Below are 27,100 nucleotides of genomic sequence, written 5' to 3'. Positions count from 1 at the left end.
TATACCAGCTGTCCACTTCACCTCCCAGATCTACTTGTCTGGGCAGACAGGCTATTAGAATATACAGTCTTGATATCCAGAAAGCTATTAGGCTAAAATAACCCACTTGTGGCAACCTGTGGCAAGTGACCCATGACTTGATATCCATGTAACACAAGCAAGACAAAAATCTGTCATATAAAAAATCAGGAATATTATTCTGCCAGTCTGTAATGCAGCATAACAAGCTGCCTCTCTCTTACAATAGATCCTCTTACTCCAAGCATGGCTCCATCCCATGCCCCAGCTGTTTCTTCTTCCTCCTCATATACGTGAGAGATACAATCTTCCGTGCCCAGCCTGGTGGACTTGGATGATTGATTAGCTGCCGAGTAGCTTGATATGGATTCTCTTTTTCCATTACAAAGTCAAGATGGTCTGGGGTGTAGTGTTGCCTGGTTGCAGAGCAGTCAGAGCTCCTCTGGATTTCTTGTTTGCACTCCCAAGGCCAGTGATAACCCTTGCCAAGAATTGTTCTACCAGATAAGTATTTCACCCACTCATCTACTGGTGTCTTGCATTTGCAAATTCCTGGATTTACCATACTGTTTTTTGAGAGAACCTTCCTTTCTTTGATGAAGAAATAAATCTTGGTTTCACACTCATGCTGTGCTTGCAATGCACAGCACAAGCACAGATAATAAACACGTAAGTTCTGCATCAAGAGAAAAACAGAAGGAGGAACTCTTATGGCTGTCAAATCTTCAGTCATGATCACATGCAATAGGAAGTGTTTCAGCAGGACGACATACATTTTAAGTCACAGAGGGAAAACAGCTGCAAGACAAAAGATGTAATTCTTAGGCTACTTTCTACCTCACCATCTGCAGGGCAGCCTCATTTATTTACAAAAAGAGAAGCATCTCCGTATTTCAATGAAAATCGGAAGGGAAGTGGAGAAGAATGTGAAGATCATTTGTTTTATCAGATGCCAGAGCTGCCTCAGGTAACAGAGTGAAATTAAATTCCATACTTTATTTACAGGAATTGGTAAGGGAACGGTGGGTTCTCATTACCTTAGCAACCACTAGGCTCTTCTGCTACTATTTCAGACACAAAGAACGTCACGTTCAGTACATACTTAGAAACAGAATGGAACAAACCACACATGTAAATAGCCTGAACATAAGAATGGCTTCCTTTTCATCTCACCCAACTCCATCACGTTTTGTCTTCAGTATCCTAAATTACACACTCAGCTATGATATTCAGTAAAGTATAGGATTAATGTTCAGGCTATCTGTCAGGTCTTCAAAGTATATGAAAATAGGAAAATACCATCAAACCACTTTTTTTAGAGTGATGTTTGAGACTGTAAATCATCAATGTTGATTTCAGAATTTGAAGCTGGTAACTTAGACTAATGGAGATACAAATGAGGACAGCATGAATATACAGAGAGATCTAAATCACTGCAGCTTGTGGCCATTTGAAAAGAACAACAAACCAAAACATGTTTCCCTACTGCTGAGGTGGAGGGGGGAAAGGGGAAAAAATGCACAATGTGGAAATGTCAAATGTAAAACTGAAAATGACTGGATTACAAATACTGGTCATATCTCTGAAATTAAAGCCTGCATTCCAAGTGCCACAAGCCTGAACCTGGAAGGGGGCTCCAGCAGCAAGCCTGACTGAGCAAGTGTGGCAAAGAAGGATAGCATAGTCCTCCAATATATTTCATCCTTTCAGAAAAAACAGTATGAGCAAAAACGAAATCACAAGTTCTGTTCTGGTCTCCAGATCTTTAAAATTACATTGTGGAAACCTGGAGATGCAAAAGAAAGAGCCAAAGCAGTGTTCAAAACACTGGAGGCAACAGCTCAGATTTTAGCATCTTAGTTTGGACTGTCAGCTGTGAAGTCTGTCTGGGGGTGGTCTGCCTGCACACCACAACCTGTGCTGGGAAATGGTGGTGAGGACTCAGGCAGCAGAGACAGGTATTTGGTGAATTAATGTGAGATGCAAACAGCCAAGCTGCAGACAGCAGCAGAGTATCAATCTCCTGCTGTCTGGATCAAGGCTGGATCCTCTCTGTCAGAAGTGGTTTTTGTGAAATACATGTCACCAGGTCCTGTGCAGAGCTACTTGCTGATGTGCAGTACCCTGTGGTGGAGGGGCACAGCCAGTGGTTTGTAAGAGCTTCTTCCAGTTAGGAGTTCTGTAGAAGTGGATTGTTCCGTTTAGAAGAACAACTCTGTATTTTTACACTTTCTCTACATGGACCTCTCCAGGTTTGACCCTGAATAATCACAATCTTAACACCCTAAATTGGGTTGTATCAGACAAATTAAGAACTGAGAGACTTTTTCTAGGGAAAATTGACTGAAATGCATGGTAGTGAGCTCCATTTCTGGGTACACTCTGCTGTGATACTTGCATCACCTTCAGAATGTGACTTTACATCCTGCAAGACAGATGGGAGCATCGACCTACCCTCTGGGCTCCTACAATACTTAAAATATTTAAGAGGTATACGTGCTCAGATACTAAAGTGATGTAAATGCAGAAGGCACCAGCCATTTGAAAAAGTTTATATTAATACTAATAATAATCTTCAGATTTTAAAGAGTACCCCTGCATACAGAAAAGGGGAAATCTTCTGGACTCTGGACAGGTAGTTCAGTCACAGTTCATACATTCTGTCCTATAAGTGGATTATATTTACTCTGATTTGAAATATGCTCTTTAATGAATTTGTAAGTACTTCAGGGTAATGTAGATCTACATAAACATGACAGCTGCAGGAAAAATGTACCTCTAGCCTTCTGGACAACCCAATAGCCAGGCTGTCATGGGCCTTTCTTTCAGAGTAAACTCATCAGGTGATGTGAAAAGATGATCCAATACTGTAACTCTAAATTAGATAGGAGCCATAAGTAAGATAAAATAAAGCATTATTTCATCCAAAGGCACTACATACTCTTTTATTCAGATAACTTAATAGTACTGAGTATTTACTCTCCTGACATGCAATGAATTGTATCATCACAGTAGATTTTCTCTCTTGGTCACATTTTATAGGAAACACTGGAAAGACACCTGTGTATAAAATTATTTATCTGAACTAGGTAAAAAACTAAAATAAAAGAAGTCAAAATATATTTAGCTTTTCCCTAACTATTTTGTGAGACATATAATGATAAAATTAAAGCCCAATCAATGCAACTGACATCAGCATTTTATTACGGGCAGAAGGAGACCTCTCTCTTTTGCTGACAATATAAATTATTTCTATGAATCTGGTGGCAATTAATCTTCCTCTCTCCCATTACCATTTTTTCCCCCCCTAGACAAAACCCCCCCCAGATTCAATGCAGAGATCAAGCATAGGTACTGGTAGAAGGCATAAGCAGCATATATTTTAGTGAAAGAAGAGTTTGAGGATGCCCCTTAAGAAACCCTTTCTTATTTTTCTCTGCCATGCTCAGCTGAACATGCATAGATCTAGACTGAGGCAAGTGATCTTCACCATTGCAGCATGAAACACCTCAGGTCTGGCTTTTAAGGAAGAGAAAGACAGTGCAGCAAGATAAATAATGAACAAAGGATATTTTGATCACAGAGACACGTATTAATGAAAAAAAAAAAAAAAAAAAAAAAGAGTTCCTGAGCCAGTCCTGGCCTTGTCTGGCATGCAATCTGGCATGATTCAGAGACACAATTTAAACTAAAAAATACAAGAGAAAAAGCCTACAGACCTGTCAATGGACGATTAAAACCAGCATCTAAAACAGCAGGCAGGGCAAAACCAGCAATATCTGGGTCGGCAATGCAGTCAGTAATATGATAGTGCCGGGTCTGGTCAAAGAAAATGTTCATCAACAGTGAGAGACAACTAAAACCTTAAATAAAGGATGTATCAAGCATCAAGGAAGTGCAGGGACCACTGGAAATATAACAAAATTCTCCAAATATTATTTCTATATTAACAATAACTGAAATTCTGGTGTGGAAAAACAGAGATTTTTCAGGAAAGAGGACAAAAAAGGTGAAGCTAACTGCGTAATGCAGTATGCACATCATATCAGAGATAGCTGAGAATATGAGAGAAAAACACAGCTTGTTTGGAGTTGGTAAAGCATCTGAAGAAGGATGCTGAGTGTTCTTACTGCCCATATGGCACCACAAGTCTCTCCAAGCAGGAGAGAATGAAGGGAGAGATGATGACTGGGTCCCTATCCAGCCATAAATCTCCTGCTCCTCTGAAGGAAAGCCAGGCATTGGGTTGGTGTTTATAACAGTCTGGATGGGCACAGACCTTGAGTAAGGGGCCCCAAGGGGCAAGAGTCTGTTAAAACACCCTTCTGGGAACACTGATGATAAAAAAGAGTGGACTAGGAACAGGGGAGACCTGCTTGCAAGCAACTTACTCTGTAGCTTCCTTCCACTTAACCACAAACTGCTGACCACAAGTATTCCATAAGGAGACTCCTGTAACCACCAGGACTAAGATATTTGAATGAATTCAGCTCCTCAAAGACTGCATCCTTTTCAAAAGCAGAACTGACAGGAAAAAAATAATATTGCCGGTAAGATGCCAGAACTGTCTAACAAACTACAAAGTCATAACTTCTTATTAAAAGAATGAGGTTGTTCTGCAACAAAGTAAAACATGGCAGTTGACCAGAAATCTCACTGTAAGATGACCAGCATGTCTTCCTTGACATAGCACAGGATTATAAAAGTCATCTATGCATTTGTAGCTCAACATGAAATCTGAAACCCTAGAAGAATTTGCAACTTGATCCCAAGAACAATTCACTATTACTAGTTTAGAATTATGCCAGGAATTAATGAATTTACATTTGCAGCAGAAACAATTTGCCCCGGAGGCAAGAGCATTGCTTTTACAAAGAATTCTCAAACTAGCATCTAAAGTCTCCATCAGGAATGTGCCAAGAAAAGTAGCAACAAAAAGAAGGAGCTTATTAAAATAAAAAACCCAGTTTCCAGCACAATGCAAACAGAACTACCATAGAGAAAAACATTGTCATCCTTCTTGTATTTACATTACATGTGCATCAGGTGTGGTTTCACTCATGCACTGTCAAATGCAAAATAAAATAATCAAAATAATCCTCCCTTTAAGTTTAAGGAAAAATGCAACAAGTCTCAACAACAAAGCAGATGTCTTCTTTTATTTTAAATATTTTAAACTGCTTGTTTCTAAAGAAGCTTGGGAGATCTGGTACCTGACAGTTTTGGTTCTATTCACAAGAGAGCCCTGACCTCTGATTTAAAGCTTTTTAGTTGTGGGAGACCGCACCACTGTGCACGACTCTACCTCCACAGTCATTTGCAAGATCAGAGCCACTTCTTGTGTTTCTGCTGTGTAGCATAGGACAAAACTAATTAATTCTTGGCACCTGGTCGGCCTGGGCAAACACGGCAATCTCTCAGCCTTCTAGCAAGCTGAGCTTCAAATGCCCCCCATGTGAGGGGTCACTCTCCAGCCAACTTTTCTGAGGGAGCCCACACGAGGGGACCTGCCAAATAGCTTCCTGGCAGCTGAAGAAATCATTGTTTCAAGAGAATTACAGGACCAGCACTTGACAATTCCACCTACACCCAGCTCAGTACTGATTAACCATGATCTCAGTCTCCATCACACGAAGTTCTGCAGTCTGAACCTGCCAGGTTGAAAAGGTCATTGAGCAATGTGTGTGCTTAGATAGGCTGTGTCTACACCGACCTTGTTTCTCAGCTCCCAGCTAGGGAAGCAGTGCAAAAGTTGTTATGGATCTCTTCCTGGTGCTACAGCCACCGCCTAGTCCTGGCTTTAGTCCCAAATAGTGAGGCCTTTCAGTGTTAGCAGAGCCTGGTGCCTGCTCTATCCTGCCTGAAGTTACCAGCCCACACAATGGCAGGGAACAGAACACAAAACCCAGCATAGCAGGAGCAACTTTCTTCTAAATCTATAGTCCCAGTGCTCATTTCAAACACCATCAGAAATCAATGCCACTGCACCCAATAAACCCTCTGCACTTTATGCTAGCACCACTGTATCAGGTAATATAAGATCTTGTATACTGAAGGGTTCAATTGCTCCTGCCTCAGATGGAGCAGTGGGCTTCTTAACTGGGGTGTACTTAAGGTTTGCTAGCGTGGGTTGCTCCATTTCTGTACTGTAATACAAAAAATGCAACAGAATCAGTAGGATCATTTATACCTGCTGAGCTTTTCTGTGGGTATTTAACTTTCTGACACCCGCATTTTAAATGCAAATTCTGACTGTTCTTTCACTAAAAGAAAACATGCAATAACAGAAGCCACCAAAATGGATGCAGTATAAAATTTAAACAACTCTACAAGTGTTTTCCAGCAGTCCAGAAAGACCACAAGTCAAATACCAAAAATATCTTGAGACTGTCTTCAAAAAATAATTTTGAATTTCATCTTTTGATTTCTAAGTTTTTGGTATTCAAAGTCCCATGGCTGCCTCTGCATCAATGAAAAGAAAGGAAAGCTCTTACATAAACAAGAAAATCTGAGGGCCTGGAATTGCAATGAAAACATCAAACAGTACAAGGCTGAAAACATGGCCATGGGAGCTGGTGACACTAGCACTGTTTATTCTCTCTGTCTACCACAGCAGAGTCCCCAGGATGACAAGGGATGCCATGAGTAGTGGCAACAAAAATTTCAGCATATAACAACCTACACACCTCACAATTTAATCTCTCTCTGAGAACACTAGGCCATTTCTCATACCCAGTTACCTGTGCAGAAGACACTGATCATTCTGAAATGCCTTTTAGCATTCACACAAAATTATGGTGAACCCAAGAGAGAATAATGAGAAACTAGCATTTCTTGCACTTTCACCTTCCAGCCATTCAGAGAAGTCCTACTCAAGTGTTGCTATAATTCTGAGTTCTCTTTTAATTAAAAGGCTAAAAGTATAATATTAATTGACAGATGGAATTTAATATGTAGCCACGGCATACACTGGAGATGGAGTACTGACTTTTTAGGGCATTTACTTTGTGATTAGAATGGTAAATTAACCTATTAGTTCTCTGCAGCTAGGCTGCTTCTGGTACCTGGGCTCAATCATTTACAGCTGGTAACTCTACTCTGCAATTTCCATACTTGCATATTACACAGATGAAAAACAAAGAGAAAGAATGCTCTTCAAATGCTTTCCACTCCATTCAGACTCGTAGAACATATGACATTATGAAGAAACCTGCAAAACAGAACTCAGCATCTAAATACATTAAAAACTGTGACCTTAGAGTTCTCAAGTGAAGCATTCAAGAAGATTAGCACCTAGGAACTATATGCAGTCCATAGCCCTGTACCTGTCCAGATGAAACAGAGCAATGCCAGCCTAGTATTTATGTTTTCTTTTCATCTTCCCCACCTTTCACGGCTCCCACTTACCCTTTCTGTATTTGTTGACTACAAGAGTAGAAGGCAACCGCAGCAACACTGTGAGATGCCGCAGCTATGCAACCTCAATTTTCCAACAGCTGAAAATTAAGTCAAATAAACCACACAAAGACACAGCTTTTTTTTTTCCTACATGATTGCCTCTCACTTCTTTACGAAAGCAGACTGGTGTGAGATATGATATATTATTAAAACACTATAAATCAGTATCCTTTATCTTGTCTGGAACAAGGCACTCAAAAATTTCAGCTGTGCTTTGTCCAGCCCTTAGCACAGTCTGTATGATCAGTCAGTCACCAACAAGATTACCAAGCCTGCACTTTTTCTCACTTTGGTGTGTTTTACCTACCAGCAATAAATACTGTGCTTTAGTATCTCCTGGCCTAGGGACTCCATGACAAAGTACTAAATATGATCTTACAGCTCAGATAAAATTTTAATAAACACATTCCTACATATTTTGCAATTAGCACCATGCATGATTCTGTTCTTTCGGTATGACACTTGCATGTCTAGGGGTCTGAATAAAAACTTGAGAAATTACTTTAATTTTTACAATAAATAATTTGCAAGCATGACCAAAAATTTATGCATATGAATGCTCGTATGTGCACATTCGCTCATACTATATTTGGTAAGATCAAATCAAAATACCATAAATCATCATTATCTTCAGCCAAGATGCTTTACATATGTTGTTTGTTCTCTTTCCAAAGAACAGTAGTGCTAAATGTCATAGGAGCAAAACCAACTCCCACACAACTTCAGATGAACACTCTAGCTCTCTGAATTTCTTGGGAAGGCTGAAGGAAACAGCTCAGCAAGGTTTTCAATCTAACAGCTGCGGGAAGGAGGGAAAAAAACATCCCCGCAAGGAAAACTATCAGGCGATGTTTTTCTGAACCTTGGAAATCCTTCCTCTGTGTAAATTATGCTTTTATCACAGCATTATATCATGAGAAATTGCTTTTCTGCATTTTGTATTACAAGAGTAGAAAATAAGATGAGAATAATAAACTTGGTAAACACCGAGAGGTTTATCTACAACAGTAATTCTGTTTTTAATTATTTTTTAAATTTTAACTAAATAAGAATGAGGTAATCATTAAGATTCATCTACATGCTAGTGTAGCATTCATCATTGTTTCAAGTTTCACATTTCTATCACCAAAGTAAGCATATTACTTTCTCCTCCTGCTATCCTAGTTTCTAGTGTGCCACAAGGCAGCAAATAAACACCTGGTGCTACTTTATGAGCTTTATCCATTTTGATTTTGGGGGTTAATTCCTATGCTAAGACTTTAATCATAACAATTCTAAAGAGAACAGAAGTATTTTCTTAAATTCCAAAAACATGAATCATTAAACCAACATCTCTGAGTAAGGCACAACCCAGCAGGGCTGCTACGCATCCACACTTCCTTCAATATGAACATTTTCATAGGTGATGACTGATGATAACATTAGAGATTCACATATACAGAGGCTACACAGCAGTAAGCAGCCCTCACTGCATGTAGGAAGTGAACAGGGTTTATCAAAGCAAAATTCTCTCTTGGTCCTTTTCTTGGGAAATTAGGTGAAGAAAAATTTTAATCAGTCTCGGTGGTGGCACCAACTCTAGAAAATATGACAAACCAAAACTAACCTGGTTGCCTCATATGCCAAACTTAAAGGCAAGAGTGGTAAAAGAAATAAAGGGGGAATAAAATGAAGATTTTGATGAGCAGAAAGCTTTAAAAAGCTCCAAACCTACCACCCTCTTCCCCAACACCAGCAACAGAAACTCTATGAAAGAACCTTACATGACATGCCCATAAATTAAAAGAGCTTTGGAACAAAAATCCTATGCCTCCTTTCTAAGTGTGCTTTGTTAAGATGTTGGGGGAAAGGAAACAAGAAGAGATCTGAATTGTGTAAGCCAGTGCCAGAAAATACATCAGGGCACAGTTTTATCCTGCCTACTCACCCCTCTCATCTCTATGACCCCCAGAAGGCAGGCATTTGAAGACATGCTCAATTAATCTAATTAGATATATTTACATTTTGACTCAGCCACCTACGTCTGCTACAGCAGACACCCTACCATTCTGTCCTGAGAAATCCACATCGTTTTCTTTTAAGTTTGCTCTTACAGCCAGTAACTTTTTGGCTGTTGGGCACAGGTGTCTCCTAGCATGTCTTAAATACCATCTCCAAATCACTTTATATTATCTTGTAAAAAATTTTGTGAATAAAATTCAGTACAGAGTATCAGGAAGTCCAAAAGTCTTAGAAAACTGTAGGAACAAGGCCAAAAATCTTAGAAAACACTAGGAAAGAACCTTTGTTCTGCCTTAGGAAGGAGTTAACAGGACGAAAAAGCTACGTGCCAACAGTGGTTAGAATTTCCATGAAGTAAGGACTGCAAAGTTATTTGGGATCATGGCTCACAATATTCATGAAGAAAATGTGTAGTAAAAAAGATAACGTGGTGACTACATGTGCTAAAAATCTCTTGATAATGAAAGCACGGGGAAAGTGTGGCAATTATCCATAACTAGAAAAGCAAGGCAAGTCTATGGTACCCCTGCCATAGCATCATGAAAAATGACAGGATTCTAAAACCCCCACCTACACACAGGCATTTTTCTTTTAACATAAATCAAGTAAGTTAAACTAGTAGCTCACCTGCATATCAATAGCGAAATTAAAACCTAACTTTTATTTGCTAACATGCAAATGTTACTCTGGTTTAATCATACCAGTATAATAAAAATCACTGTGCTGTTTACTTTGGAACTTTTCCAGCTGTTGGCCAAATAATGACTTATTTGCTTTGAAGGTTTTCCTTAAAGCTACATGCCTGTTAAAATTTTTCCTTCTTCCATCCCCCAACTGTAGATCTAGCTGTAGCAGCTGTAACAACAGCTGGGCAGTTTAGCAGCTGCAAAAGACAAATGCCAATTTCTAGAAAAGGGCTATCTAGTAAAAGAAAACAGGGTCTGTAGCAAGTTTTTGCAGACTCCCCAACTATAAGATTTTACTCTGTAACTTGGCACCAGCTGGAGAGCTGACTCTTACTCTGTGCTTCTGCTAAACTCACCAGGCAGATTCCTGATCCTGTCTCTCATTCAGTTTTGACAGGGAAAAGTAATTTTGTTGTTGCAGGAAAAAACAATGTTCTGCCACACTATTTTACTAATTATTTGTGCTGATTTGTATGCTCTTTTTAGTATCAACACTTATTAAAAACAAGACTTTAATATCAGGCATTAATTAGAAATGCACCTAGTATGTATTGTGTCACCAAGATTAAGCTGACTCTAAATTCTGTGTGTCTTGTACAGGGACCACCCCATTTGAAACAGAATGATCCAAATAAAATATGAAAATAAGCCTTCTTGTATCAAAACCCTATCACAGTAGTGGCTTTAGTTGTCAGAAAAGGGAAGGGAAAACAAAACCCCTAAACTTGTTCATAATGATCCGTAGGGGTCTTCTTAGCTTTCTCAAGTCATTTACAATTGACATATGTTAGAGCAGTCTAAAAATGTCTCTACATACTTTACTGATCTGAATTTATTAGGATAAGAACATTTGTAGCTTCTGTTGACTTTAATTGCAGTTGTGAGCATTAAGCTGCTCACAATATGCAGCCCACTTATTTCAGTATCTAAGTATGGGTTGTGTACCAGCCCAGAAGAATTGCTAATTGGAAACACTGCTCATGGTGCCAAAGTTGAAACTGAATGCTGAAAAGAATAAAACACTGCTTATTTCATTTGCTGACTTTATCCTCCTCCTCTTCATCTCCACAACTCATGGGGAGTTTTACAAAATGGTTCAGCCTGTAAAGTAGCAGAGAGAAACTTGCAAGGAAACCTCCTTCTGGAAAAAAGATAACAGAAGACCATTATGAACAGTACCAAACAAAATCAACTGACCTTCCTGGGAACAAAACAGGCAGAGATGCCAGGGAATGCAAGGGAGAAATGTAGCTCTTAAAAAAAAATAAATTTGAAGTACTTTTGAAGTACATTTGAAGTACCATGTACTGTCTTGCTACAGAGACTAACATACTCTGCAAATAAGTACAGCAGTGACAGAAAAACATATGAAAAACAGTCAGGAGAGATTTTATGACTTGAACACAACTGTGCCAGGTTCTACTCCTTTGAAAAAAGTCTAAGAATTTCAGTGTAGCAACAGGTTATGACCAATTGATCACAGAATTCAAGGAACTACTTAAACAGGTTTTACCATAGGTACAATAATTGATTGTGAAGGTATGAAAATGTAGTACCCTGAAAGTTCACCCAGAGCATCCTTCTCTTATTGCAAACATGCTGGCAAGGCACATGTTCTACTTCATGACACACACAGTATTGATCTGTTACAAGCTGTAATTGTTCCTGCACATGCACAAAAGAATATTGTGCTGTATCCCCAGGAAGACGCCCTGTGCTAGAAAGGGCAAAACCTACAGCTGAACACTGTGAGTCTTAATAGGAGCTGTAAGAAAAAGGATGAAGAAACTAATACTTACCATCTGTCCATTACCAATACAAAAATGAATTCCCTGTGGCTGGAGAAGTATTCACAAATGCTGAATTCTCACCATATACACTCTAATCATCTCTAAACTTTTTGATCCTGCACTTCTAGCAGTAAAAAAATTTTTGACCATGCACCCCAATATACATAGGTTTATTTCTTTATGAAGTGTACACATGTATGATGAAGTTCCAGTATTTTCATCCCACGCACCAATGGATCATCTCACACACCCCACTTTGGAGACCACTGCTGTAATGAACAGAAGAACCAGTGCCAGCAAAACAAACATCTGCCCCAGATATTTGCTATGAATATCCATGCCAAAATCCTGTGGGCTCCAAGCTGGCTACTACAGCTAAGCTTTTGCTCATAGAAATGAAAAGTCAGTCTTACCAGTGGTGGTGGTGGAGGGGGCCCTCCAGAAGGTGGTGGTGGTGGAGGGGGCCCTCCAGAAGGTGGTGGAGGTGGTGGAGGAGGAGGTGGCGGCGGTGGCACAGGCATCCGCTCGGATTTCTAGCTTCACGCAGTTGTGAACAATGTAGCCAAAGTCTATGTCCTTGAGGAGAAGGAAGGGAGGAGAAGGAAAAGTGGAAGAATAAAAAGAAAAAACAGAGAGGAATGTGTTTATACTCTGCAAGCTGAAGATTGGCCAAATATCTAGCTCTCAGCAGACTGAAGACTTTTATACTGCACTGCTTCCAAAACTACAGTACGAACAGCCTCATTACAGTTATGATGACAACATACATCTAAAGAGCAAGCTCACGGATCTGGGCCAGTGCCATGAGTACCAAATGTGTAGATGCTAGCATGTCCAAATATTACATCTTGCCTTAACCTAGCCCATAGCCCTGAAATGCAGAGAACAAATCACAGTAGACCACATGTAGACTCTCCTGCTGGGAGAAAAACTCTGTTGACTTTAAGCCAGAGGTTTGCTGCTCTAAGGAGAGAGTAAGGGACTTTTTACGGTTCAGTGGACTTACTCAATGTTTAAACAACAACAAAAAACCCCCCCTCATGACTAAATAATAAATAAAGAAATAGTTCTACAAATTAAAGCTTCTATTACCAAATAATATCACATCAAGGGCCAGACATCTCAAGTGTTAAAGTCATGTGTTTTTCCTGCCATTTTTAAATGTTAATTTTCACAATTCTTAGTAGTACACTGACAAAAAGACACATAACTTCCAACAAAAGCTATATGCTTTTTAAGAAAATTTTTTGGAGAATGATGGTGCATCTCACTGATTTTCATACCTAACCCAGCCCTCAGTATGACTCTGTGATCCTTAAAGTTAACAAGAAACCCCTGTATTTCATTAGTAAAGTTGCAAATGAAAGTACTAGGCAGTGCCAAAGAGAGCCCTCTGCAAGCCATACTTGAAATCTTCTTTTGGTAGTGACACTTGGATCAATGCTCTGAACACATCTAGTTTTACATCTCGTTCTACATCCATCATGTCACAACTATCTTCTGAGACTCTTCACAATGTCATATAAAAGAGTATCAAAAGCCCTACAATAACACAAAATATGTCATATGCTTTGTCTTTCCTGTCTGCAAGGCTTTATCTTAACAAGAAATTACATTGGTTTCTCACATTTTCTCTTTATACATCTCTCTAGGTGATAATTTGTTTTCCTGTCTCCTGCAAAGTCTTAAAAACATTTTTTGCATTTTGATGTTTTCCTAGAAATGGATGTTAAGTTGAAAAGACCACAATTCCCAGACCCAATTCCCCCTGTTTCTTCCTTTATTTTTAAAAGCAGACACTCCACTCTTTTCCAGAATTATCTGTGTAAGGAGAAGGCACGACAGTTAAAACTGGAAAAGTTCAGGAGAGAAGACAACATAGAAATGAGGCAAGTTACAGTCTTGTATATCTGGGGAATATCTGGCTGTTTTGTTAGAAGGTTAGATTGGAACAGGCAGTGAAATTAAAATGTACATGCAGACTTGTTCACTTCCTACCTAGTGTACATGAACAACATCCAGATAATATCTGAGTATTTTTCTCCTTCTCTATCTCGTAAAATACTTAATGGGAGATCAGTCAGAAATTAAACGTGCAGAGCCTCTGAAATGCTCACTTTCTCCCTTGAGAGATTGCTATTCAAAGGACTGGCATATCAAAGCACCCTGATATGTAACAGAATTGGTTGCAATCACTTTAATAATCACTTAATGAAGCTTTCCAAGAAAGCTGGCATCACAGCATCTCCACCATTCCACCCTCATTGTTGCCCTATTCAAAAACCCGTTATCAGAAGATATCTCTTTTCCTCAATTAAGCCATTCAAAAACATGGACATAAGGAGAATGAGTCTTCCCAGCTAATAATATGTTTCGGGCTAGTATCTTCCTACCCTGCAATACAGACCTTTTGTCTTCATTAAGGATTTAGAATGGAAAATATGCTCTTAGTCAAATTAGAAAAAAAAAATAGAACCCACGCTCCTGTGGCAGACCACATGAATGGCAGCAGGAGGTTGAGCACACTGGAGGCAAGCAGCAGTGGGAGAGAGGAAATGGGAATCGGCTCTTGCTATTTAAAAGTCACAATCTGAAATGCCATCAGATGACTTTTCTAGCTGCCTCTCCACCAGTCCCTGCCCCAGCACCTGTTCCTCCAAATGATGCAGCCTAAATTCAAGGACTAGAAACTGTGTGCCTATCTACAACCCAAAATTCAGTGCAGAGGAAATGTTCACCATATATCCCACTCCCATATCCTCCTGTCCAGTGGCATCAGGGAAAAATGCATTTAGTGGGGTTATAACACACAGCCCTTGAATGAAATACTGGAGACACCACAGAGCTTTCCTCCCATGCTGTTTCAAACCCCCTACAAATAAACCATCTTTCAAAAAATCCTGCTTATGTGCCCTCTTTTGTCTCTTACCACAAATTCAGAGACTCGATGTCCTGACCTTGGCATGCTTTTTAAATTCATTAAAATTCATGTTTTTTATACCAGCACTGTTACAGGGTAATGCCTACACAATGAAGAACCATTTTCCACATTGGGGCTCTATTTGCTCAAGGTCTTTGTAAGGACCGCTGCCACTTCACAAGTAGACACTGCATGTTGATAAAGGCAGGAATCTTCAAGCTAACTTACAATAAAAAACATTTGGCTCTTAGCTTTTAGTCACAACTGCATGATCTACACTTTTTAATATGTAGGATTGGCTACGAGAACCTCTTTTGTAATACTGCAGCTATCTCAGGTGGACTGTATTGGAAGAAAATTATGGAGAAGGCTGCAACACTTCCAATATATCAACACATGTTACTTGGAGGCCTCTGTTCCTTGGTTAAAGGCTGTATTTAATTTACCTCTCATTATATTTGTGTATATATATATTAATATATATATAAAATAATAGATATATTAAATAAATATACTATATATAATATAGTATATATATTATATATATTATATATATTAGATAAAAAACCATGGTCAGCAATTTCACACAATAGCTTCAGAACATGCCGAGTTCATGGATTTCCACACAATAATCTAAATAAACTCTGAATTAAAACAAAAAAAAGGAGTATCATACTGATCAGCTCTATTGTCTGATAAGAGCCAGGCAAGAGGGAAATGCTACAAAGGATCCTTAAGACACATGTGACCTTTCTCCACTCCTTTAAATATACATACCTATAATTGGAAGAGAGGGGTCTGAACTACCCCTGAGGGACAGAAATAAAAAGATACAAAAAGCTGGCAATAGGTGAAGGAGAGAAGCCTATACGTTTAACCTCAGTTTCCTAAGACAAGAAGCAATGTAAATCTTACCTTGACTTAAATATCACAAAACAGAATCAAGCCAAACAATTGTAGAATTTATTGCAAAAAAAGGGGAAAAAATCCCAAACCCTGCCGTTCTAGTCCATCTCCCTACCAAAGCAAGGTTGTACATTTTTTTTAGTGCTTTCTGTATTCTAATTTTAGGTGTCCCAAATAATGTGGCTTTTATTATTTCCCTTGGGAAGCTCTTTCCCAAATAACTCTTTTAGTTCAAATTGCCTGACACGCAGCCTAATTTCTCCTTCTCTGAGTTTGATCCCATTTGCACTCCACTGCAGACGACTACCTTGTTCCAAGCAAAATAGTTTCTTCTACTGCTCAGCATCAGCTTTGTGGAATATAAGAATTTTAATTCAAAAGTACATTTACAAGGACTTGTTATACTTTTTGAGCTGTTTTACTTCTCACAAGGCAGTGAACTTCTCATCAGTCAGAGAATATTATTACTCTTCTCTGATCTCAAAACAATTGGTCTTCTTTTGTTCTGTTGGTAAGGATAATTCTAAACCTGGTAATTTCAGGTGTCACAGATTGTTCCTTGTGTGTTCTCACCACACATGCTTGAATAGCAGCTGGGTTTAAGAACCACACTGCAGTGATCAATGTAAGAACTCAATCTCTACATTTCTGAAGGCCCAAATAAAGTCTTCACCCAGACTTTAATTTTAAAGTGTCAACAAGACAGAGGAGGTGAAGATCTTTCTTCTTCATGGACTGCTCTTTCAATCTTGTCCTGGATTTGCCCGTGGGTAACTCAAAACCTCTGCCTAAGCTTTTCTGTAGCTTTGTTCTCACTTTGCCCAGCTGCCAGACATGCACAAACTCTGATCCAAATGCTTCCCAAAAGTCTCCTCCTGAAGTGTCACTGCCACAGCAGCAGTGCAGGGCTCACACTAAAACAAAATCCTGATGGGAGCAGAGAGCCACACTAAGAAACAGTGGATTTTGGACAGCAGTTGACATGTCTCCTGCCACACTGACATTCAGCAGAACCACCACAGGTGTGTCTGCAAAAACTATTTTAAAATACCCATCAAGGACAGGAAAGGCATGAAACAGCTGTACCTTCAATTTAGTACAATGTCTAGAAGGGGAAAGACAGAGGGGAAAAAAATCACTATTATTTAAATGTGCATAATATGCATTAATGCACTAAACTCTAAATAGGGGTATTTTTTAAATGGCCAATGTCCTTAGTTCTTTAGGTGGTATAGTCATTAATATGAAACAACACAGTTGGAATTGCAAATCTGACCCTTATAACCAAATTGGAGAAAGGGCTGCAAAATAACTGATTCATTATTACTGGATTTGCAATCACTGCAGCTGTATGCTCTGAAGTAGGTAATTCAGCTTTGGGGAAATGTACAGGTTTTCTTCCTTCAAAGGAAAGGCTGGGATGGATATTTCAAAGGTGTGCAGGAAAGCTAATCTATAATATTTGTCTTATTTTCTTGACTAAAAACTGAAGAAAAAAGTAGACCACAAACTGGTTTTATCTTTTAATCAACTTTTATATAATCAAATATGATTTCCTCATTAACTGTACTGTTCTGAGTTATAGCTTTTAAGTCCTTATATTTCAACAGAAAAGTCAAATAATTTCAAAATCACTTGTGAAAAAACAGCATCAGTAAGCATCTGCTCAACTTTCATGATCTGAAAAGTAGACGAGTGTAGTTGTGGGCCCATTTCTTCCTGTGAAACATCACTGAAGAACAGCAGAAATCGCTGGTATGTGCATGCCACAGATCTTTTAAAGACAGTACAACACATGTAGATACAGGGAAGATTAAAAACAGAAGAACAGTAGATGTGTGTTACACAGATCAACTTTCCTGCTGTCACTATCACACAACTGGAAAAGACTTGAAAAAAGCTTCTGTTTGGAATGAGCTGCTCTAGATTCTAATTTTAAGAGAATCAAACCATTTAATTTGTAAGCATTGGGTGCTACATTTTTTCTTCTTTTTAGAGAAGAGAACAAGGAAGAATCAGGGTAGAGCCTCCAATATCCTGTCTCTTTTTCACCCTGCAAAGATAACCCCATTCACAAAAGAGTTGATAGTCTCTGCTGCATTTGAGACATTTAAGAACTGTGCAGAAGTGTCAAACTGTTAGAACCTTCATTTACAGAAGAAAGGCAAACACCCATACACATACCAATCTTACTATATATATATTAAGACTTTCACATGTATATTCCTACAGCTGACTAAGAAAACTCCAGCCTTTCACCATCTCCTAACAGTTGTACACCTGAACGTGCACAACTTGAGAGAAATTTCTGCTCTCAGTCACCACTTACATCACTGCAACTAAAGGCAGAATCTGGCTTTTTCAATTTCATTGGAACGTGCAAACCTTAATGAAGGGCTCTTTCTCCATTAAATACCTGATGAAACACTTATAAACAGCACTGGTCTTCTACAGGGTCTGCAGGATTGTCTCAAAGCACGTAACAGTATCCTGAATTTAAGCCAAGGACCATAAGTTCCCCTCAGCTTGGACTATTTCCACCAGGCTTAATGCAGTTAAGGGCTGCATCCCCTTTCTGCCTGAAAAAAACCCAGCATGATTCTTACTCTGTCAGAAGCCTGATAAAATTGCCACAAGCTGTCCAGGGCTGACCCAGCAGGACAGGAATTTGAAGACGCCTTGCTTCCATGTGTGCTGTGAGCAGATCTCTGCTGGGTTCCCTGTGGTGCTGAGGGCAGAAATTACAGTGCTATGGCTTGACAAACCTCCCTTCAGAGGCAAAGCTGCACAGATGACTTCACATCCCTACATATGACTATTTCAGGGTGTAGCTTCCTCTGCTCTATGGGGATCTGCCATAGATGACTGATTGTAAGGGAGCAGAATAAGAGAATTCATCATCCTCTTTCAAATAAAGAGTAAGAGAAAAGAACAACACATACCAACAAGAAATATGTTGTGCCTATAGTAGTGTTAACCTGAAGTTAGAGAGTCCAAAGACAAATGAGGTAAATTAGAAGTAATTAGGACTTGCACAAAGACATAACTTTTCAAAGGAAACAATTTATATGAAGGGTTTCCTTGAAATTAATACCGCATCATCCACACAAAGACAGACATGGCTTGTTTCACTGCCAGATATACAAACAATGGTGTATTTGATAATAACAAAGTTAATCATTGGCCTAAGCTAAAGAAAGTGCAGCTCAGTAGAAGTTCAAGGTCACTGCCACATTCTGAAGACAACTGTTTACTCTTATACTCCTCAAGAGTATCAGTGTGAGCAGCGCTTGATCTCTCTCTGTAGAGGTAATTTGATGTTTCAGGTTAACATTTGCAAGTTTTGAAGCTTCTGCTAAGAAACTAATTGTATTTTTTCACATAATTATTAAGGATATATTCCTTTATAGTTAATAATATATTTATTTACTCCGTATTTGTATAATACAGAGTTATTTGAAAAGTATACCTGTACACAGAATGGTTTCCACAAAAAAAATTCCAAACATTGTTTAACCAATTTCCTTAACAGAAGAAAGTTTTGCTTTCCAATTAAGTAGCTAGCATCAAAATAGAAAATGCAAACAAGGCAGTATTCAGCATCTTGCTCTTCTATATTTGCTATAGACAGCTCAAACCCTGTTTTAAAATGTCACTCAAGTGAAAAGAATTTGCAAACGTGGGTATCGGAAGACTAGAGGACTTTAAAAATCCAGTTCTTAAATAATTCTGAAATTTCCACTTTCAACCATATGATATTTTATCAGAGGTTCTATTTTCACAGCTTTACATGTAGAAAAGATAAATTTACAGAAACCTGTATGCATGCCACATCAGGCTGATAGCTACCAGCTTAAGAGACAATCTAATACTGGCTATGCAAGAAAAATAAATTTTGCTGTTAAACATGCACCATTCTTTCCTACAATACAGTATGAGGCCTCAGCATGGACTGTGGTCACCGTATGTGATAAGGAGAACTGTCTTTCACAAGGGATGTAAAACACAATGACCCGCAGGAATAAGTTGTCAGGGAAATCCTCACCTCAAAGAAAGACAGGGAAGCTTTGATTTTGGTTTTCGGTGAAGTTGTGATTACCTAATTACCATTCCAAATCAATTTCCAGTGGTAAAAATGTTAGCCCTAATGGCCTAACAATTTAAACTATAACTTCTGAACATGCTTATTCATTCTCACTTTCATGCCCTTTTCTGTCAATCCCATTGAAGCTGCTGTTCCATTTCAATGACATAATTGATAGCTTCATCTCAGATGGTCTTTACACCAAGGTAAGGCTTCCATATTTACAAGTACCTAACTATAAACCCCTGTGTTGTTAAGAAAGCCTTGCTATGCTACCATAATATTGCATTTTTGCTATTTTAACTAACTCATTGTTCTGAAAAAATAATATGCAATATGTTCTTATTGTCCCTTGAGTGTCAAAGCTGATATCAAACTTCCTGTGTGCATAAAGGTGTAAATATGTCTTCTTGCACAGAAAATTGTTAGCTGTTTTTAAAGACGGTGCACAAAGTATCTAGCTCCAATCTTACATCCATTTACTCAGGAAAATGATTTTACTTCGTACAATGAACAACAAATTGCAGCCATTTGCAATTGCAACAAAAAAAAAAAATCCCAGACAAAATATGTTTTGATTTGTAGACCTAGTTCTGAATTTCTAGTAAAACAAAGTTCTCAAAAAAAACCAATATGAATTTATTAAACTGAAGTTTCAACCCTTTAACTTATTAAAGGACTTCATTTGTAATTTCTTGGGAAAGTCATCATATTTACAGAGGAATTTGTGTTTGATACCTACCTGTAGACATGGCATAAGCAATGAACATCAGGGATCTGAAAACACTCAGCTAACTTTGCTGCCTGATGAAGAAGGAAAATGATTCTAGAGATTAAATGGCAGTAGAAGATATTTTTGCATTTGTATCTACCATAGGCACGAAGGAGAAAAGTGGTTTTCTTTGAACAGCTCCCAAGTATACTTTCAGAGCAATCAGTATCTGCTACCATCAGACCAAGCAGGTTAAAGATGAGGACTCACTTGTTCCCATGAATTCTGGTGTGAAGTTTTATGCTGGTTTTGGACTTCAACTTTCACATTAACCAGTCTGGATCTGGCCCTTCCTCTTTCTTTATTTCACTTCGTGAATATTTCACCCCTTTTCTAGTGGTTTACCAGTCTCTCCATTCCCACTCCACTTTCTTTGCCCTTGTCACCATTCACTGCACCTGTTGCCTGCTGTTGATGCAAGGCTAGGTGAGAAGAGGCATTTTATTTAAAAGGCAGAGTTGTCTGCCCTGGGGAAAGAAACACTGCGCATGGTGCAAAAGTAACTCTGCATGATGATACTAGAGCATAATAGCACAGGCTATTAGTACTGAGAAAAACCAGAAGAAATGCAGAGCTAGGCTGATCCAACTCTGAAAAAAAACCCCAGAAAACATGATTCTAGGAGATATCAGGATGTATATCCTGACTAGAACTGGTAAGTATTAGTGCCAATGTACAAAGCCCCACCTGATGGATTGGATAAAAGATTGAAGTATTGGAGAAAAACAAGCAGGTAAAACAGTCTGGGCAGAGGAAAGGAGCAAAGCAACTACAGTATACTCATTCTGCAACTACACTAGGCCTTTGCAGCTCTTGGTACAGCTTGTTCAGAGCAAGCCCAAGTACCCCCACGTGGAACTGCATCAGTTGTCCTAATGTTAATGTAAACTCATGATCACTTGATCCAAGAATATTTTGTACAATCTGCTTCTGCATAATTTCCTTGCTACTTAGTCATTTCAAGGCTAAAAACGGCTTTCATTCTGCATTAAATGCCCTGTTAGGCCCCACATCTATCACTCACACAGTACATTACAGAGAGTCTCCACCCCCTCTGCCAATTTACTAACCTAGGGACTAATCCATCTCTTATTTTTTATGCCAAATTTTCCTTTGTTTTCAGTGGAAGTGAGGTCAGTTCTTTAGGGTATAAGTCTGAAAATATTCAAGGAAACACAATCTACATCAACAGAAGTAACATCTCTAACGTGTTAAGCTGTTCACACTCACACAACTGACCAATAAAAGCAACTTTCTGTCCAAATCCCAGGCAGAATTTGACAGATACTTTTGCAGTGATTTACATATCCCCAAGAGAAGCAAACATTCCCTCTGAAAATAAGTTGCTAAAGCCCCAGTCTGTTTTCCTGGTATGTAAGCCTGGCTTGCCTTTTATGCGCTTCATGGTTTTCTTTATGTGTCTACTCAACTAACACAGCAGATCTATAGATTTTGAACAGATATAGGGTTATTTACTTTCTTCTTTAGCACATTAAAAATGTGTAACCGACTTGGACAAAAGCCAAAAACCTGTCAGGACTGTTTTATACACATCAGTAGTGCTGGTGCATACATATTTTTCTCTCACACAAAACCATGCCAGTTAGGAAAGAAATACTATAATAGCTTTAAACAATAAAGTACAAAAGAGGAACAAAAAATCCCAAGACCTTCTTTGTGATCCAGTACCATATTCTGTTCTCCTCCTTTTTTTTTTTTTTTTTGTTACTTATGGAAAACCTGATAGAGAACTAGGAAAAGTTAAATGGTACAGCAGTCATTTACAGACCTGTGTATGGCTCGTGAAAGAGACCAGCACAAAGGGGTTACTATCTCTGAACTTATTCATTCACTTCATTCATTTTACCCCTCTCTTATGAATGAAGCAGAAGCACTGTAGTTTATAGCCAACACTTCCATTTGTCAAGGCAGACACTGCAGTTGCCACTAGTGTAAATGAAGGATGTAGAATATCCATTACACAGAAGCTGCAGAGCAGACACAGTTTGTTTAGTTTTCTTAGACACTTGTAAGAGCAGGGTCAAGACTGAGCAAGTGCTTTCACGCTGAATTTTCTGTTCTTATGCTTAGAGAACTTAATCTTGTAGGGACTTTTGGCCCAGTTTTCCTCCGCTTTTCCCTTCAGCACTTACACTGTAGCTATAGCATAGGTGCTGTGCTGCTCTGCTCTGCCTGGGCTGGCTACGGAGTGACACCATTCGCACCACAGAGGGTTATATATCTATTTGTAATAATGGTGAAAGCTGACACAGGGTCAATGCAAAGAAGATGCATGATCTTATTTGAGAGAGAGATATTTCTGGTAGTGAAATCTGTTTCAGCTGTTGTTTCAATTACCGTGGCATGTTTTTGCATCTCCCGAAAATCCTTTAGCTGTTTCACATACTTTCAAAGCAATGAAAAGGCAGCTTTACAGCTGTCATGTATGTAATACTGAATGAGTCCACTTCACAATACTCAGAAGTCAAATTAAGGTGGGTGTATTCAAAAAAATACAATTTGGTCTAAAAATACAGTTTCTTTCTTTCCAATCTGGAAACCCCAAGGACATTTTTTTCTGTTTGCAAATATAGCACTCTTTATATCTCTATTCATCCTGGCTACAAAGCCACCAGACAACCCTGATGCAGAATGACCACAGATAAAAAAGCAACTGTGAAGTACCATGAAGGTTTTGCTACTATAAGCCCGTTTTCAGAAAGCTTCAGTCTTTCAAAGACAGTAACTACTTTGTGTAAGAACACAGACTAATTGAGGAAGATCTATAGGAACAGTGTTAAAGGCATTCCAGAAAGCTGCATCTCAAAACTGCGTAGCAGCCACTGGTAACTCAGTGTAATCTGAGTACTAAAGACTTCTAGATAAAAGACTTTACTGGATATCTCACTTGATTATTATGTTTATTTAGATACTAATTTCACATACACTCTGAAGAAGATAGGAATCTTTATTCTGGCACAGCAGAGCCAAATATTTCCCCAGAGTTTCAACTTTTCATCTGTGATCTCATTTATTAGAACTTAAATGAACTGCATAAAATACACACATAATAATGCAGCAGATGCTCACACACATGCAGGATCAGTAACTTACAGGGCAAGAAAGCTGAGCTGAGCCTGTCCAGTCTCACCTACTCTGCATGACTGAACAGAATTTGTCCCAGTCACAGAGCACAGAGAAGAAAAGCTTCCACAAAACCAAATGCTTCTGAAAAAATAATGTAATTCTTATCTGTGAGTTATGAATTACAAAGAGATTAGATATCAACATTTTCAATGTTTTGCTTCTCTTTGGAGCTAAAGTATTTTAAAATATTAATATTAAACTTTTTAATACTTAAATTAATATTTATTTTAGATGTAAAATACTAAATTGTGTTATTCTACTTTGGAGTTCTCAACATCTCTCTCTTAAAGTGTGAAAATATTTTTTTATTTGTTATGACTAAGATACTATTTTCTGTTCAAGGCCTTCTTTTCAGAGGACAATGAGTTTCCCAAAATACTGACCTCATCAAGCAATAAAATTACTAAGTATAAAGATCATCTATTAGCATCTGGCTATATCCTGAAAGGACATTCAACAACCAGTGCTGACTTTCACGGTGTGATTGTTGAGATGTGACACTTCTGTGTTTTGATTCACTGCTAAAAATCAACAATCTAAATACTTTCTGCAAATTCAGATTTAGTAGTCATTATGTACAGACTCCAAACATTGACTGTATATTCCCCTACTGCAGTAACAGAAATTGAGATGCTACAGGATCTTTGTTTCTATTTCCTCTTGTAGGTGCAGAAGGAGTGAGAGGAAAAAAGAGGAAGATGCTTTGTATTATACTACATAATTTGATAAATACAGTCATATGTTGCCCTTTCCAGTGCAGTACAATCACAGAATCTAAATTTCAAGTGCATCTCAATCATTTTCAGGCACAGATCCAAACCAGCAATAACTTGAGCACTGCAGCTAATGAATTAAGCATTGCATCTGCCCCTAAGCAACCAAAGTCTGTATGCAAAGCTGATCAAACTATTTATACACCCCTGTCTTTAGAGAATATATATCCTTGATTAAAAAAGACAAATAAAAGAAGTTTCATACTTAAATTGCAAGCCCCATTCCCTAACCTGCACCTTCTCCAGGAAAAACATCAACTCCCACAGCATTCTTCGTGGTTATGCGTCTAACCCAGATTTTGTCACCATCTACAGCAAAACAGCTGAAGCAGTCTATCAATTAAAAAAAGCACACTCACGCAATCTGCTTTAAGGGTCCCACACTGAGCTTCTCATATGTTATCTTGCACATGGAAGCCGGTACCTGACAGCACAGCAGACTCAACCCTTCCACTGCACGCAGGGCAATGTCCCGTACGAGCCGTGGGTGGCAGCAGCGTCTGCACCGCCTGCGCATTCCAGCCGGGACACTGTTTTGGGTCACAGGTTCACGCAGAGAACGGGAACCATCACCACGCACACGGACCTAACAAGGGTCCCAGCTCCCACTGCCGCCACGGAATGAAGCTGCACGCATGTCCTTGATCATCTGCCCTATGGCTTGTCCTTCAGTACAAGGCACGCGAACTGAAGATGTTAACATTGATTATACAAACACACGTTGTTAAATAAACAGGAACTTGTGCTGGTCGTACAGATGGAGAAACTGAAAACCCTGATTGTATCAGGAAGTAGTTCAATGACTTGATTCATGCGGCGTGCACAGTAACAGGTATCACTGCTATCGCAATTTCAGCAATATGTCACTGTCTGAATCAGCAGGAGCACTTGCAGACTTTAGCCCATACACCCAGACTGCTCCATGACCTTTCTGTGTGGAAATCTTCAAACTTTATCTTATATCAATGTTTCCTCTCCTAAATCAGACTTATTTTGCTATCTTTCAGAAATCTCGCTTAGTAATATTCCACTTTCAGGACCAAACAAAATTAAGGCATGTTGGCCTCATGTGTCCTGCCTATTCTCAAACCCCTGAATTTCTTGAGCGGCTCAAATCCACCCCGCCTCCACACCCCAGGGATGCGGGCTGTCACACAACCCACCATCTCTATGCCTTTGCAAACTCCGAGCACATCCAAAGAGAAATAAAAAATCCTCATGCTACCCTTTACCAACACATTCCCTTTCGCTCTGTATTAACGCCAACAGGCTGATGTGAAAGTCACTAGATTTTAGTCTCAATTTTATCCATGTTAATTATTATTAAATCTTTAAGAGCTTCTTTCCAACATTTCTCCAGCATCCCCCCTCCAATATGTACGTAAGTATTTAATACACAGTAGTTTTCACAATCACTCAGCCCCGTTTTCTCGGCTGACCTATTCCAGCACATCCACTTCAAGGACGAGAACTAGGGAAAAAAAACTTCTTCCCATTCACCGCCGCCTGAAAACAACCCGTGTTCCTCTGCTTGGCAAAAGAGGAGCAGCACCGCGCACAGCCCATGCCTGACCTGCAGCCACGCTTCCTGCTCCGCCGCCGGGAGTACCCACATCCCAGGGGCGCGGGTGTCCCGGTCCCCCCGCGCCCTCGCTGCCCTCCGGCCGGACGCTGCCGAGGCCGGGGCCGAGCCGCGGCCCGAACTTTGCCCGCCGAGTCGTCTCTGCCCCCGCGGCGCGGGGGGAGCCCCGGCCCGGCCCCAGCGGCGACCGGGGGGAGGCGGCGACCGCGCCCCCGCCTCGACTGACAGAAGCTGTGAGGGGGCCCGGGGGCACCGGGGACCCCCAGCCCCGCCGCCGCGCCCCTTCCGCGCCCACCTGCTCGGCGACGGTGCCGTCGGGGCCGGGGCGGCTCCTCCCGGGCAGAGGGCGCCAGGTACGGCGGCCTCCCGTCTCCGCTGGCGGGGGCGGGGGAAGGAGCGCAGGGATCTTAAGATCCTGAGGGGAAAAAGCCCGCCCCGGTCTTCACGAGGGAATAAAAATAAATATATATTTTTAAAAGTAGTAATTTAACACACATGCACACTCATACACACCCCGCCCACCCGCGGGTCCCACTTTCCATCCCCACCCCTGGGAGCGCGGCGACTTTGATGCGAGGGTGAAGTCCAGCTGCAGCCTGGCGCACCCTCCCACATGCTGGTGCCTCGGCAGAGCTAAAGATATTTTTAAAAGCCCACGTGGATGCCACAGTGCTGCCCCATGACACGGAAAAAAGATGGCACTACCTTCTCCCCCTGCCCAAAGACGTCCACCTGCCAAGCCACTTCTGCCCAGCAGTACCGTGAGGGCCTTGCACTTGGAGCTGGCTGGGTGTCCTCGGCTTTTGTACCCCTGATTCTGCACTACTAGAAGCACCTGGAAAAAAAAAATAATCTTGTTTTCTTCTGGATTTATTCCGAGGCTGCTTGCAGATGGAAACATTAAGGTCTTGCCCTAATGAGCCTTCCCTGTTTCTGTCAGGGCAAGGGAGGTGCAGTGGAGCA

General features: G+C 39.9%; 1 protein-coding gene across 7 annotated transcripts in view; it reads right to left on the bottom strand.

Moving 5' to 3' along the window:
- Positions 1–26,863, bottom strand: part of WIPF3 (WAS/WASL interacting protein family member 3) — a 39,079-nt gene extending 12,216 nt beyond the window's left edge. For 2 of the 7 annotated variants that reach the window (XM_069007206.1, XM_069007200.1), the window contains exons 1-2: positions 24,915–25,001; positions 12,367–12,529 (exon numbers count right to left, since the gene is read on the bottom strand). In XM_069007206.1, the coding sequence (XP_068863307.1) occupies positions 12,367–12,474 (108 nt within the window). In that variant the 5' untranslated portion in view covers positions 12,475–12,529; positions 24,915–25,001. Of the gene's footprint in view, positions 1–12,366; positions 12,530–24,914; positions 25,285–25,994; positions 26,089–26,128; positions 26,258–26,432; positions 26,555–26,842 lie in introns of those variants that run through there. The other 5 variants (XM_069007205.1, XM_069007202.1, XM_069007201.1 and 2 more) reach the window with 5 other exon arrangements.
- Positions 26,864–27,100: the final 237 nt, after the last annotated feature.

The sequence above is a fragment of the Aphelocoma coerulescens genome, chromosome 2 (assembly GCF_041296385.1).
Source record: "Aphelocoma coerulescens isolate FSJ_1873_10779 chromosome 2, UR_Acoe_1.0, whole genome shotgun sequence".
Classification (NCBI taxonomy): Eukaryota; Metazoa; Chordata; class Aves; order Passeriformes; family Corvidae; genus Aphelocoma; species Aphelocoma coerulescens.
Note: the sequence above shows the minus strand (reverse complement) of the source record. Positions and strands in the feature narration are given on the sequence as shown.